At 36.8% G+C, this 13,840-nt stretch overlaps 1 protein-coding gene across 4 annotated transcripts in view; it reads right to left on the reverse strand.

The window, feature by feature from the left end:
• LOC126183439 (calpain-A) overlaps nucleotides 1-13,840 on the reverse strand; it is a 642,654-nt gene that overhangs the window by 45,336 nt on the left and 583,478 nt on the right. For all 4 annotated transcript variants that reach the window (XM_049925446.1, XM_049925430.1, XM_049925454.1 and 1 more), the window contains 4 exons: nucleotides 13,168-13,331; nucleotides 3,187-3,404; nucleotides 2,786-2,828; nucleotides 982-1,117 (listed from right to left, as the gene is read on the reverse strand). In XM_049925446.1, the coding sequence (XP_049781403.1) occupies nucleotides 982-1,117; nucleotides 2,786-2,828; nucleotides 3,187-3,404; nucleotides 13,168-13,331 (561 nt within the window). The remainder of the gene's footprint in view (nucleotides 1-981; nucleotides 1,118-2,785; nucleotides 2,829-3,186; nucleotides 3,405-13,167; nucleotides 13,332-13,840) is intronic.

Below are 13,840 nucleotides of genomic sequence, written 5' to 3' on the forward strand. Positions count from 1 at the left end.
ACAGTACAGTGCACCAAAACTGTACCAGCTCTGGTCCTCCAGTTTCATCAAGCAAACCATCAGATCACACTGGAATAACTACCACCGACTTCTGGTGGCTACGCAATGACACCAGGTGAACCAATACTTCACACTCATCAACTGCGTCTCCTCCTCATGGCCACACTACCAAACCAGATGTGTCACCAACTGCAGTTACATGTACTCCATGCCCAGCCACCAACATGCGGGCTAGGCACAACGTCAAACTCAGATTCTCTCTCATCCCCAGTGCTCCGCACTTTATGAGGGGGAGGACTGTGTGGGAGTGACATAGTTAACTAATCGATAAGTGACAAGTGCAGTGTGTCGACAGTTTCTCATACTCTTTATTGCTGACTGTTCTGCTTGTTTGTTATGTGTATGCATGTTTTCTTGTATCTGTTCACAATAAAGTGGAATTTATTACACCATTATTCCGTATATGTACTTTTTATGTAGGCATTAGTGTCCCTACACACACACATTTTAGCATACAAAGTGATCATTTGTCATTTCTACAGCTGCATCAAACAGTTCATTAATAACATAAGCATAAATTATTAAAGCATGACTAACTAACTTTCCCAGAAAGCTGTAATATGATGCTTAGTTGTAAAGCAAATTGCTAGAGAATTTATCATGTATAAATCGATCACTGCATAAAAAATAAATAAATATAAATAAAAAATTAAACTACTCTGTAAACTATTCTGTAAAATCGCTATTTATAGCAATGTAATTTTCTTCTTCTCAGTTGTTTATGTAACACATTTCACCCATAAGAAACTTCTGCCTATTAAGCGTAATTTTACCATGAAATTATGTAAAGGTTGTTATGAAAGTCATTAAATCAACATGCACAAGAAAATGTTGTCCTAAGTTTGCATCCAAACATTATTTCAGTCAAACTGTACATCTGAAATAGTCACATACAAAAATTAAATCTTATTTTTATAGTACCATTGCGCAGTGCATAGTCAAGTACTTCTTTCAGTTCCATCCAGTCCACTTCCATGTCATCACCAGCAATTTGTTTAAAGTATTCCTTAATTTTGTCCTCAGACTTGTGCTCCTCTGGTACAGGCTCATTCTTTACCTAACAAAAATAAAAACACATGTACCAAATAAGTATGTATAATCTACCAAAATCAAACATTCCTAAAAATATTAAGACAACTGCTATTAGCCACCATATTTACAAACTTCTGACTTGACATAGCACACATCAAAAAATTTAATGTCCCTCTTCAAAGATAACTTTAATTCCCACTAATATTAATGCAAGCTATTATGCTACATCAGAAATTGTCATGACACAAACATATACACAGGCAAAAATCAAAAGCACATTCATAAGACAACTGTCCCTAATATTATAATTTCTGATTGACAGATTTTACGTAAGTTGTTAGTGTGAAAATGTTAGGAGCTGTCATCAGAATGTCACACTGCATTACCATCACTGCTTTCTGGTAGCCGTCTGCAATGGCATACCCCATCAGCATTTGTGCAGTCAATAACCTGATATAAATTGTGCAAACCAAAATGCTTCAATACACCTAATTCTAAAGTCTTAAATAATACACCAGATAGCTCAATCCAGTGTATTAACAAAGATTATATCAGTACTTTATTTCTCAACATATTTTAACAGATTTTGTTGGAACTGAATTAAAATCTTTTTCAAAATCTTGTTAAGCACAATAATTACAACACTGTATCAGTATTATGAAACTGTTTTCCATCTTATAGAGCCTGTAAATTATTTTTTAAAGTTAATTTTGTATTACAATTCTTCTGCATGTATACTGAATCACAATTAAGTTTCTTGTTTCAGACTTACAATGCCTTTATACATCTAATTTGTCATTACTTTCAGAATGTCACTCTTTTCATCCTTAACAATCTAATTCACCTTGACAACACAAGTATGATATTTCAAGTCCTGGAAGAATGTAAAACACACACACACACACACACACACACACACACACACACACACACACACACACACACACGAATTACTACTGATGCATTTTATTTTAAAAAGCCAATACCAAGTTGCTTCTGTAGATTATTTGGATCTGGAAAACCTGTAAGAGACCATTTCAGTTTTACCAATTTTATGTGGAACACTGTCATGTTCTACATGCCTCAAAATCAACAAATACCTTCTGCAGGTAGTACTGAACTACAGATGGCTTTTACTACAGAAGAGCCAGTACTGCATTAATCACCTGAATTTCAACCTTCAGTTTCAGTCTTTTTTTTTTTAATACTTCAATCATCCACTTTAACATCTCATCTTTCTTCAGTTATCACAACAATGTCTGTGTTTTAATGCCAGTGACAGTTCTTCATTTTGAAAACTGTCTCTTAACCAGAATAATCAAATGTGTAACATTAATTTCTTGACCAAATCGACTATTACATTATCAGAGCAATAAATTCATTTAATTTCTTTAAAATCTTCCATTTCTGCAGAAGTTATTGAGTAGAAGAAGAAATCAAAGTATTTACTATGGCCTTTCACCACAGTGTTCCTATCTAGTGATATGAGGCTCAAAACCTGTGTCACAGAAGGTGTTAATGTTGATAGTTAGGGGTCACATATGGATCAGTGTGACTATTGTGGAATAGCTTCTGCTCTCATTAATTAGAAATAGTATCTCATAATTTAAATTACAACTGTCAAATAGCTGCAGAAATTGATACAAGATATAAATTAGGAAAATTAAAGCCTTTATTTCTTCATGAGACTTACTTTTTCATCTATTTCACCCATTCCAACTTCTTCATCATTTTCCCTGGAAGAAAGAAAATAAATTTATTATTTACTTTCGAACAGCACTACCCACACACGTTTTCAAAATGAGTGTGTTGCTACTTAACTTTGGCATAATAAAAAAAATGATATTGCAATGGCAACAATGATTATTAAATTACCAAACACACATTTCATATATATTTGGTTCAATTAGGCATTAATTTCTTTCATTGCTCTACAAGTAGAACTAACTACAGCCACAATAAATTTAAAAAAGAGTTCTACGCAAAAAATTTTATACAAAAATATGTCCATTTTCATTTACTTAAGTACATCACATTTCCTACTGCAACGTGAACAGAATCAATACCATTTAATATACACTTGAAAATACTTACTCCATATTGTTTTTGTTCTCTGAGAATACACGAAGAATAAATTCTCCTTCTTCATTTGGTTCAAAAGTTGATGGCACTATGCAGTAAACACCAGGAGGAAGCTTAAATCTACAACTCACTTCACGGAGATTGATGAATGAGGGTGACCTTGCAACTGATGCATTGAATTTGAAAAAGTCCATTCCAAGTGGTTTTGGTAGATTATCTGGATCTGGAAGCTGGAAGGGAACCATTCCATTTTAACCAATTTTATATACTTTATTAATACTCAACAAAACAAATCAGGTTGTATACACTACTTTATTATTTATATGAATATAATAGAGAGAAACATTCCACATAGGAAAAATATATCTAAAAACAAAGATGATTTAACTTACCAAATGAAAGTGTTGGTATGTTGATAGACAAACAAACAAACAAACAAACAAACAAACAAACACACACACACAAAATTCAAGCTTTCGCAACCCACGGTTGCTTCATCAGGAAAGAGAGAAGGAGAGGGAAAGACGAAAGGATGTGGGTTTTCAGGGAGAGGGTAAGGAGTCATTCCAATCCCAGGAGCGGAAAGACTTACCTTGTGGGGAGAAAAGGACTGGTATACCCGCGCACGCACGCACGCACGCACACATTCATTTTGTGTGTGTGTGTGTGTGTGTGTGCGTGTGTGTGTGTGTGTGTGTGTGTGTGTGTGTGTGTGTGTGTGTGTGTGTGTGTGTGTATCAACATACCAACTCTTTCGTTTGGTAAGTTACATCACCTTTGTTTTTAGATATATTTTTCTACTTGATTATTTGTTAGATTACAAGGAATTTGTGTGTTTAGCACTATTCAGGTAAGGTGTCAGAATATAATTTCAGTCAGTTACTGATTTAAGTGTAATTTTAAAAAAGTTTTGCTACTGTTTCAATGAAGCACATGACACGGTGCCAAAGCCACAACTTCACAAAATGTTTGGTCTCTAACAACTGAAAACTAGTCTTAATAAATAGCTACTGTGTTACATTTTTGAATTATAGGTTCCTTCTAGAGGGGAGAATATATGGAAGTTTGAAGGTGGTTGACTAAGGAGCAGGCACATCAACCAGAACCAAGCTTATGAGCGTGTCTTTGTAAAAGTAAGACATCCAAAATGTTCATGTAAAATTTCCATTTTTTCAAAAATCTCTTTCTTTAAAATCTCACTGTACACAGACCACTCTGCCAGTTTTTGAGTAGGAGTAGTAGTAGTAGTAGTAGTAGTAGTAGTAGTAGTAGTTGTTGTTGTTGTTGTTTACTAATTTAAAACTATAACAACATCGCAACTTAATAGCTTTTAATAGTCTGTTTCTAAAAACTTAAAAAATATTACTCTCATATTCCTAGCCTTTCCCTTCAACTTTTCCTCCCTTCTTATTCATACAAACTGGGTCCCTATTAGCATCTTTTTTTACTTTCTCCCGTAAAGGAGGAAAATGTGGTTCTCAGATGATGAGTATTATTGATTTTCTTCTGTTTGTGTTCAGTATACTGAGAGTTGTGCCTCCTGAAGGTAAGTGATAGGTAGCTTGTCTAATTCTGTGAAACAATCATCTGAATTGAATTTTTTTTTAATTTTTAATATATGACGCTTCATTTATGAAAGAGGTTTTTCAGATAATTACATCTGTATCTCATTGGTAACATTTATTTTGAGATTTATCTGCTTAGCACTCACTGGAACAGATGCAAAATGATCAGTTATTACTGTAATGACAAAAAACTAAAAGCTCAAGCTTAACCCATTTGTTTTGAACTGGCTTTAAAACTTCTTCAGCAAGAGCAAGAATGAGGCAGAAAATAAGAGTGATGTATAGCAATATAACAAAAAGGGTAGAGTGCTACTCCTTATATAGAGGAAACTTAAGGGCCATAGACAGGCACAACATACATTTGAGCTTTTAGGCAAAATACTTTCTTAATTTCATTCACCACATTAGATGGTTCAGGAAAACCTGTGACTGACATTCGTGACCTAAATAATGAAAACTTCACCAGTTACTTATTTCTTTAAACTTTGCACACATTTCGAGAATTTATTCTCATTTTGAAGGGCATTTGTGGACATGAATACATTTGGTGATGTTTGAACAGGTGATTTTCTGCCTCTCTCGTGTCTTTTTGAAACTCAAACTCTAACCTCAAAGACTTGCAAGAGAGGCAGAAAATTACTCTTACAGACATCAGCAAACATATCCATATAAACAAATGCACTTGCAAAAAGAATAAATTCTCATAATGCATGCAGCCGCACATGCATGCAAGACCACTGTCTTAGGTTGGGCTCCGTGGTCCGAGACAGAGAGTGTGTGTGTGTGTGTGTGTGTGTGTGTGTGTGTGTGTGTGTGTGTGTGTGTGTGTGTGTATCAGTCCATTTGTTGTGCTTGTCTGCGACTCAGTGTCTCCTCATGTGGTGAGTAGCAATCTACCCTTTTCATAATATTATTATTATTATTATCATTATTATTGTTATTTCATCCTGGATTTTCCAGTGATGTATAGTAATGTATACATATATCAGACGAAAACAAAAAACACTCCACACCCTGATGGAATATAGATGCAGAGATGGAGACTGGGTGGGTGAGAAGTTGAAAATGTATTCAGAAATATCATAGGACTTTGTGAGTGCTACTATCAGGCCTGAGATGATAAAGTTGCTAGTCCTAAGCTGCTGGAAATCAACTTGACTGATGTTAAGCAATTGGAAGCTGCTGGAAATTGGTGGATTGACTCACTGACTTTGAGCACTGTGCTAGTTGTTGGTCTATGGAATGGGCCATACACTCATTTGCTTGCAACAAATTTGAGGCTCATTTGCCACTGAAACTGAGATAGTGAGATACACCTCACCACCTATGTCCTGAGCGAAGGGGAAACAAGTGCAGAAAAGTAGGGTTGTTAACTCTCAGCAGTTAAAACCTGCAGCAAATCATGGTATCCTTTTGGGAAACAGCAGCAAGATCACACTATGTACGGCTGGGGAGTGAGGGGAGGGAAGGGGGTGGCAAGGTGGGTGGGAGGGTCTTTCAACATGTTTAAACCTGCTGAAGGAGCTAGGAACTGTTCCAGAAGCCACTGATGGAAAACGATGCAACCAGCTATAGACTGGAACAAAATATGCCCATCATTTGCATTCCAATGTCATACTTCAATGATTCCTGCAACTGGCAGAGATTGTTGAGAAGACCACCTTTGCCAACAGAATTTCAGAAGCTTACAATCTGCAGCATTGCCCCCAGAACTTAGTGTATCCCCCTGGTTCCAAGATGAAAGACTGAACCAGAGACTTCAAAGGTTCTGTCATGAGCTAGTCTGTGACTAGCCTGAACTAGTGGCATACACAGTGAGAACTGTATGGTAACTTTAACAGGGTCAGGGCTGCACTAAACATCAGTACTGTGGAGTACACCCAAGAGTTATTCAGGTTAGTCCAGACAATCATAGCTGTAAGAGGCTTCAAGTATTAGTGTAAGAGCCACATACATGCAACTCTACCATCTCCCCACAAAGGAGACTTCCTAATTACAACTGCCAAAGGATTCACAACAAAGTCCAAGATCTACAAGCAATCTCAATAATGAATAGAGGCCACATATGTACAGAAAGCTAGTCAAAACCTGAAATTGACAGCAGAGAAATTTGGGTACATTTAAGAGCATGTTAAAAGGACATGATAATGGATGACTGGGGTAGTGTATTCTTTGCGGTAGACAGGAAACTCAGGTCCACGGAGACAGAAACTGAAGTTGCATGCAAAATTGTTTGTATAAGATTCAGCATCAAGGGTAGGCACAAATTTATAACTGGGTTTCTATCAACACTAGAATTACTCAAAAACTTTAGAGAAAGCCTCAGCTTGTTAATACTTATGTCCATCATACTATCATGGAGGAGACCTTAATCATACAATTTGGGTAATTACAGTTTTGTTGGTACTAGACAATGAAAAACCCTGAGAAACAATACTAAGTTCTCTGTAACCTATTTGAATAAATCAGAAAGTAACCCATGACAAAAATATATATGATCCAATGGCAGTGAACAGATCTGACCACTCTGAGAATGTTCAAAATAATGCATGTGTAACAACACTGATTATTGAAGACAAAGGGCAGTTAAAAGAAATAGGAAGTTTACATATTTAGAAAGTCATCCAAAGAGGTGGTGATTTTGTTTTTCAAGGAGAAATCTAAACATGTAGTGCAAAAGCAGGTACAGTAATTGTGGCTCAAGATTACAAGACTGCTTGACCAAACATAGGACAGAACTACACACATTTTGAAGGCCAAAGATGAAGTTCATCAGGCAGATGATATGCAGGGTGGTGCACGAAAAACCGGCTTCAAGTACAAAGTGTTCACCAGTTATGCATGAATTATTGTGCACTATGAGCAGATACAACAACAAATAGATAAACATGTAATAATTAAAAATAATAAACAAATAAGCTAATGCGAGCAACAGCTCTTTGAAACAATGGATGACAACTGGTGGGTGACAATGAACAGTTAAGCACTTGGGGCCATTTCTTTGTACACCACTCTGTATTTCTCAACATCTGAAAAGTGTGTAACTCCGTGCCATACCCAAAACTTTCAGTCATATGGGATTGGACTGAGGATTTCTTGATAGGGAGGAGCAGATTATCTTTTAAGGAGAGTCATCAACAAATGTAGAAATAACTTTAGATGTGTCCCATGGAATTGTGTTGGGACTTTTGTTGTCCATGTTGTATGTTAATGATTACATGGCAAACAATAGTAATGGTAACCTCTGACAGCAAACATATACAGGCAAAACTTTAAAAAATTTATAAAGTAAGAAACTTGCTTTAAATGTAAAACTGTGCACTTTGTAATATGAAAAGTAGTAGTATTCCATGACTATAATAGAAACAAGTCACAAATGTAAAACTACAACATAAAAATTAAACCATAAGCTTATGTTACAGTTTTTTAAATGTAAGTAACTTTTAACACTGCACTTCTCACAAATATAAGCCAAGTATGCTCAAGCACACAATGCAAATAAATTTTCCAGTTTTAAAGTAAGATGCATGAACAGGCAAGGTAATTTTACATGGGCACAATTAGTGCTTCCTGACGACCTGAAATGTTACTTTCATGCCAGGTTACTCTGTATATTTTTATTCTTTGGCTTTTTAATATTTTTATTTTTTCAAAAGTTTTAGTTCTAATGATAACTCTGGTTACCTATAATGTATTTATTACATGCAGTCAAGATGTCTGTGGATAAAAGATTCTTATAATTATAACAGCATAGAGGCATTTAAGCAGTTGTTCTCATGCTTCATACAGGAAGAAACTCTAATGTGTGGTACAATTGGAAGTACCCCTGTGCCATGCACTTCACAGTGCTTCACAGAATATGAGCATTAATGTAAGAGGGTTGGAACTATAATAGTGGCAACTATTTATTTACAGCTTGTACAAAATAGATACGTGTTTCAAAGTTTTACTGACCTTCAAAGTAGTCACCAGCATTGTGTATAACCTGTTGCCAGCAATGTGGAAGTCATAGGATACTCGTAGCAGTGCCAGTTATGTTGACAGTTCGAACAGCATGGTCTACTGCGCGACAAATTTGTAGCAGTTCTGAAGCGAATGCCATGAAATGTTTCCTTCAGTTTACAAATCTAGTTGAACTCACAAAGGCTAAGTCAGGGGAGTGCAGTAGGTGGTATAGCATTAGCAGCCCCATCAGTCAAACAAATCAGTAACAGCTTGCACTGTACGTGCTTGAGCATGGTCCTGCAAAATGATGGTCAGATCCTGCAGAAAGTGTCATCACTTCTGTGTCTAAGCTGGTTGCAGGTTGTGTTAAAAAAATGGGCAGCATAGAGAAAGAAATGATGACACTTTCTGCAGGATCTGATAATCATTTTGTAGGACCACGCTCAAGCACATACAGTTCAAGCTGTTACTGATTTGTTTGACTGATAGGGTTGCTAAGTGCTATACCACCTACTGCACTCCCCTGACTTAAGCCCTCTTAAGTCCAAATAGATTTCTAAACTGAAGGAAACACTTCACCGCATTTGATTCAGAACTGCTACACATTCGTCAGGCAATAGACCGCGCCGCTCAAACTGCTAAGAGTATTCTATGACTTCTACATTGCTGGCAATGGGTTATACACAATGCTGGTGACTACTTTGAAGGTCAGTAAAACTTTGAAACACGTATCTATTTTGTGCAAGTTGTAAATAAATAGTGGGTTGTATATTTGTATCTACTAAAAAGCTGCCTAGGGCATCAAAAATTGAGGAGATGGGGTTAGAGAGTAAGCGGCACATCAGTTTTGCTGCATAACCGGCACAACATGATATGACGCAATACATAAAATAAAGGGAAGGCAACCATTAGTCTATAACTGAGTGACATGTGACACACAAACACTTAACAGAAAACACTATTCACTCTAGCTTTTCAGCTCTTTCACTTTTTCTACCAAATGTACACACTTACCCAAAAACACAACCACACAGATGCACAGATGCACCTACCCACAGTCACAGCACAACTATAGCTATGGTTGTCAATGTGTGCATATTTTCTATTTTAGAAGAAGGCCTTTTGTCTGGAAGCTCAAATGTATAGTAGTTTTTTTGTTGCGCGTGTCTGTGACTCAACGTCTCCTCCACATGGGGAATAGCAATCTATACTTTTCATAATATTGTCAAAATTTATCATATGTAACGGTTAAAGCAATGGTAGCTAATAAACAGTCCCAGTCTAAGGTTATTATTAATAATGTCTTTGAGGCCATGAATATACAATATGAACAATGGGGGTCCCAATGCAGTTTCCTGGGGTGTGCCTGGAGTGACTTCTACATTTGTCAATGACTCTCCATAGAAGAAAACATGCTGTGCCCTTCCTACCACAATATCCTCAGTTGAGTCACAAACTTTGATACTGTAGACAATCATACTGTTGGTAATAAGTATACTTTCATGGTATGTCAAATTCTTTTTGAGAGTCAAGAAATAATGCATCTACATGGTTCAAATGGCTCTGAGCACTATGCGACTTAACTTCTGAGGTCATCAGTCGCCTAGAACTTGGAACTAATTAAACCTAACTAACCTAAGGACATCACACACATCCATGCCCGAGGCAGGATTTGAACCTGTCACCATAGCGGTCGCTCGGGTCCAGACTGTAGCGCCTAGAACCACACGGCCACTCCGGCCGGCAATGCATCTATACAATTGCCTTGATCCATAGCTTTCGGGATGCCATGTGAGAAAAGTGCAGGTTTGATTTTGCATGATCAGTGTCCACAACATCTTTTCTGGTTTGCAAGAAGGTCATTCTGTTTGAGACAGTAATTAAATTTGAGCTCAGAATAGGTTTTAAGATCCCACAGCCAATGGACATCAATGATAGTCAACAGTAATTTTGTGGACTTCTGCTATACCCCTTGTATGCCGTGTGACGTGTTTTCTTCTATTTACTGGGCACAGATTTTTTATTATTATTACTATAGAGATCTGCTGTATACTATTGCCATAAGAGACGTCAACAGTGTCACAGATTCTGATTTTCACTGCCACTGCCACTGCCACTAATATCTATACCACAAATCTTTACAGTGAGGCAATACTCTTTTATTATCCTTTATAAAGGCACTTTATTAAAAACCATATTTTAATGGGATGACTTTTTACAATTTTCTTAAAGGTTTAACTCCAAATCAGTAGCTCAAATCTCTTCCTTCAATGTCTGGCAATCAATTATCTACAGAAAAACTGTCTATTATTATTTTGTAGAATTCTGTCATGCTGCTCCTTTCATCAGTGTTGTATTTTGTGAAGGTCGACCAAAATTGATTGCTGTTATAGTAAACATCAATGTTGTGTGGAAAATGACTGAAGGGAATGAGTTTTTGACTCTCTTTGGGATACAAAAATTCTAATGCATATCAAAAGTTGCAGTACATTAATTTTTGCATCAACTTTTTAACTGCAATAAAAATCTGTTCCTACAGTACAACTGAGACTCAAAAATGAGTTCACATCAATTAGTGTAAGGAAATTTTCCAAAAATTTGACTGAAGAAATTAAAATCTGTATAAATCTGCATAGAACATCACAACCGAAAACAAAATTTGTATCTTTTCATTGGAGATGGAGACTAAGGATCTCTCAGCTATTCAAGTATTCCAAGGTAAACCAAAATCAACAGAAGTGATTTGATCTCTGAGGACTTCTGAGAAAATTATCACATATTCCTTTAGTCACAGTGGACAAGTTGTGACCATTCCTTTAGAGCACTGAAGAACAATGAATGCTGAATGATACGCTATAACTGGTCAGCCACAGATCAATGACTATGAAATCAAGAAAACTATTGAAAACATCATATCACCCTTCTTCCTGACAGTGCCACTTGTCCCACTACTTATCAAACAATGAACTACCTGACACGGAAAAACGTCAGTTTAAAGTCTCATTACCTGTAGTCGTCCAATTTATCCCTTATGTCAAACAAAACATGTATTTTCCACCAGTTCAACTCAAAATCAATGGACAGCAAGTTTCATCACCTGAAGAAGCTGTTGCATCCTCCCAACATCATATTTGTGAGATATCAACAGCATTTTCTAGAATCAGATAAAACACATGGAAAAATGTATAGATTTAAAGGCGTATATTTTGAGAACCAAAAAGTGAATTTTTTTGTATCATTGTTTTTGTAAATCTCAAAAAAAGCCCCTTCTTCCTACTCTATTGTAACTTCTGCAAAGGCTTTTAAAATGGGAATGTCCACTAAACAGATGTAACCTGAATGAATGGCCAATGCTGACTGTGGCCAAGATCAAAGTTGACCATCCACTGGCAGAGCTTGCTGCTGACCACAACATGCTCAGTCGTCAAACTTCAACAATTACTTTACAATCCATATCATCCAGAAAAAGATCACAAGTTTGCACCCTACCATATGCTTAATATGATTTAGGGAAACTGAACACATCTGCATAGGAATTTGAACCCCTCTTCCAACTGTTTGTCAGTGTCCATTGCATCATATTTCATGGTAAGTAACTGAGGGAGGAAATAAACACCACGTAAGTGCTGATGACAGACCTGACCGTGCCTTATTGACTGTACTTTACTGGTTCTAAAGGTATGGCTGGTCTTTGCCGATATGCTTCAGTTCAAATATACCACAGAAATCATGACTGAGTAATGAAGAACTGGATAACACGATACAGGCAACAAATTGATGATGAGATGCAAACTGGGTTGTCGATGACAGAATAGTGATTATCTAAATCCTAAGTCTGAACTTCACACAGCTTGTGAATCAACAGCTTTATATTTACAGTCCTATAAAAAGTATTACCACTATGTACTGTCAGTTGTATCACAGTTAAAGCCAGGTTCCTGAGATTAATGCCTGTGAATGCCTCAAGCTGTCCACCCTCGTACATCAGCATAGTTAAACTAAACACATCATAAGAATGAATATGAATTGACATAAGAGTGTGTATAGTTAAGACTTTATATATTCTCACAGAATACGCTCTGCATAAAAGAAGTGTTCTGAATTCTTCCTTCCAACAGTTATACTGCAGAACTTCTAATCTCAAAGTTTTTGCTTCTCACAACCCAGATCTTAAACCCACCCCCCTCTCCCCTTCCTTTTTTCATGTAATTCATTTTTTGTGACGCCTGTTGTCTCCCCGAACTGTCCTCCCTACCAGTATTTCTGACAAACATCAAATTCTTGATTTTTTAATTTCATTACATCTCATTTGATTGTTTCCTTTTCACACTAGCTTGTTCTACTCCTTTATCTTGGTGACTTTCATGCATAGTTCTGAACTGGCTTCATTACTCCCAATAGCTTAATCTCTTTGTAAATAAAATTGCATTTTTAGCCTCTGTTTATTTATCATGACTGAACAGCTCAACATGAAAATACATACATGGTACATTGCAAATCCAATCGTAAGACACTCAGCTCCCATTTTCCTTTGCAGTCTACGATTCTTTTGCATTAATCCAACAATTACTGTACACTTATTGTCCTCATCATCTTCATCTGGATCTTCCAATGTTATCCTGTACTGTGGATTGACCCAAAACGTCTCTGCAAAATAAAACGTGAAACTTTAATTATAAAAAATCTTACAGCTCAGTACAAAGTTCTACAAATATGGAAATAAACAAAAATGTTTGTGTTTTCAGTTTGAAATAGGAATCCCAGGGGGAGAGGAAGGAATGGGGTGTCTCTTTGGGGGCTTTAGAACACTGTCAGCAAATACTGAGATGGATGCATATGAGCTGGCATGGGTGTCACAGTGGAATAGTGCAAAATGTTGTCACTGATGGCATACGCGAAGCATTGCATGTGCAGAACCACTGACCTAGGTGTTTACCTGCTGGCAGCAATAGGCTTGGTCCAGCATTTCTCATCCAGATATCAACTACATGTGGGGCCTGGCTTTCAACTCACACCATGCTCCGTTTTCTGTGTGCTTAGTTTATTCTGTTGCTTGCACTGGGTTGTTTTGCTCCACATTCACCTCTACATTGTGTTTCAGACACACTGCTCCCCTACACACTGACCCATACACTTAAGTTCAGTTCCCCCTTCCC

The sequence above is a fragment of the Schistocerca cancellata genome, chromosome 1, assembly GCF_023864275.1.
Source record: "Schistocerca cancellata isolate TAMUIC-IGC-003103 chromosome 1, iqSchCanc2.1, whole genome shotgun sequence".
Lineage (NCBI taxonomy): Eukaryota > Metazoa > Arthropoda > Insecta > Orthoptera > Acrididae > Schistocerca > Schistocerca cancellata.